Genomic DNA, 2,230 nt, shown 5'->3' with positions numbered 1-2,230 from the left:
CTCTATATATATATATATATATATATATATATATATATATATATATATATATATATATATATATGTGTATAAATATATGAAAATGATGATTAAATTAAATTTAGAAGGAAATCAAATGGGGGAGAGGGTTTACCATAATGTCAATTGATCTTTTGCTTAAAATTTGTTCGTACTGTTTTTTTTCCTTCTTATTGGAAAGATTTTGACAGTGAATTTCTCAGCTTCAACATTAATAGGATAAATTCTGTCTCACAGAGTGAATTTATTCAATATAAGGATAATGTCGAATCGCCTAAACAAAATAGTAATCTATAAATACGAATTAGGATTCGTCTACTTATCGAGATATATACATACACATCGATATTTTTAATTAATTAAACCGTCTTGTATTACAAGTTATAATACTGTTGATTAATCCAAATTTATTATACATACAAGTGTCTGAGATCAGAGAAAGTAAATTAAACTAAATTCAAAATAATTAAGTTCAATAGCCAATTGATAAAATAAGTAGATCGATAATAGTTATAGATAACTTTAAGTCATTTAGCAATTTCACATAATATCGAATGTTACGTGGAATTTTTATTTTTGTACAACTTCTTGGCTATAAATTTTCTAGGCTATAATTTTTTTTATCTATTTACACGTGTTTTGCAAACGTGGACATCTAAAACAGAACTTTCAATTAAAATATCTTGTTGTAATTGCACATCAACATGAAGCAGAAGCGAAAATACTACCGTTGTGGAAGAAATTGCTCGTTATGTAGTCGATTTTACGATAATACATCATGATCGATTTGATGACTCGCGCGTATAGATAATCTCATTCGTTTCTTTTCTTCTTTGAGTTCTAGGTCGTATAGCGCGCGTACAACCGACTATTCAAAACGAACGACGAGACGAGAATTCCAAGTGGAAACCTTGCATGTCCTCTCTTGTCCCCGCTTTTACATATTCTCTCTCTCTCTCTCTCTCTCTCTCTCTCTGTCATGTTATTCTAGCGCGCGTATTATTGTATTAGTAAATCAAACCTGTACCATTTGTGTGTCTCTTCGAATTTGCCTTAGCATCGTTCTTTTAGTCGTGAACGTTGTCACAAATTGTCAAGAACTTGTCAAGAATTCCTCTGTTTTCCTTTTGCACGAAACGGCTCTTAGTTCTCGATGTGACGTTCCCAATGTGGCCATTGACGCTGAAAACGATCAAGGTGTTCTTTACTTCTTCTTCCAGCAGAAGTATGTATCGTAAGAAGGTATGCACGAATAAAAGTTGTATATAATGTGTTAATTTTTTATTAAATGTATTTCATATCTTTTTTCTTTTAGACGTATTTTAGACATCTTGAAGACGAAGCACTTAATGAAGTTAAAATGCTCTGTCTGTCGTACTCAAGATATCACAGTACACAAACGACACATGGATTCGCGTGATTAGCGGCGGTTAGTAAACGTGCGAATCGAGTTGTGCACAGCAAACAAAACGTTTTCTTCGTATCGTATGCAAAAAATGCGTATGCGTGCATTCTCGCGTGCATAACGTCGATGTTTTTCATTTCTTATCATTTTAACGCCACCAAATGCCATGTCAATTTAGTCATTGCAATTATATTATCGTTTCGTTACATTCTACAAATGTATGACTTTATTCTTGCTTTATTTGCTCGTTTGTAGTTTTGATTTTACTTTTACTTTCCTTTTTCCAAATTTCTCTTTCGAAGACATTTTGAAAGCGTGACTTTATTACCGAGGACATTATCGTCGGTATATCTTACAGATGTAATAACATTAACCGCAAATAATTGCATTAACTGCTACGATGCGATACTTTAGATGAAAAGTATTTTTGCAGGAAAATTATCTCTTACTTGAAGAAAGTAGAAAACATGTAAATACATTTCACGAAGTATCAGAGTTCTCAGCCCTGATGATGCAAACTGCAACGTTTGCGAAACGTCGGCATATCGCTGATTCAAGACACGGCTCCATTCCGGAAGCTATATCTAGACATTTCACGAAACTCACACGAAATACATTTCATGAAATTCATGAAACTCTGTTGAAATCCAAATAATTGACTGACTACACCACGAGACAGTAACTAAGTATAATAACACTGAGTAAATCATACTAAGTAAGAATATCTTATGCATTTAAACGAAGAAATCAAAACAGAGAAATAAGGATTGAAATGTAGTAAGTATATCTGTACATAGCACGTATAAC

General features: G+C 32.5%; 1 protein-coding gene across 2 annotated transcripts in view; it reads right to left on the bottom strand.

Moving 5' to 3' along the window:
* Positions 1-1,193, bottom strand: part of LOC116842596 (fatty-acid amide hydrolase 2-B-like) — a 16,407-nt gene extending 15,214 nt beyond the window's left edge. For both annotated transcript variants that reach the window (XM_032812013.1, XM_032812014.1), the window contains exon 1: positions 1,046-1,193. In XM_032812013.1, the coding sequence (XP_032667904.1) occupies positions 1,046-1,078 (33 nt within the window). In that variant the 5' untranslated portion in view covers positions 1,079-1,193. The remainder of the gene's footprint in view (positions 1-1,045) is intronic.
* Between the last annotated feature and the right edge of the window lie 1,037 nt (positions 1,194-2,230).

Source organism: Odontomachus brunneus, unplaced genomic scaffold (genome assembly GCF_010583005.1).
Source record: "Odontomachus brunneus isolate Ranch 3 - 2012 unplaced genomic scaffold, Obru_v1 Obru_scaffold_026, whole genome shotgun sequence".
NCBI classification, from domain to species: domain Eukaryota; kingdom Metazoa; phylum Arthropoda; class Insecta; order Hymenoptera; family Formicidae; genus Odontomachus; species Odontomachus brunneus.
The sequence above is the reverse complement of the archived record's forward strand: the minus strand, read 5'-3'. Positions and strand labels throughout refer to the sequence as shown.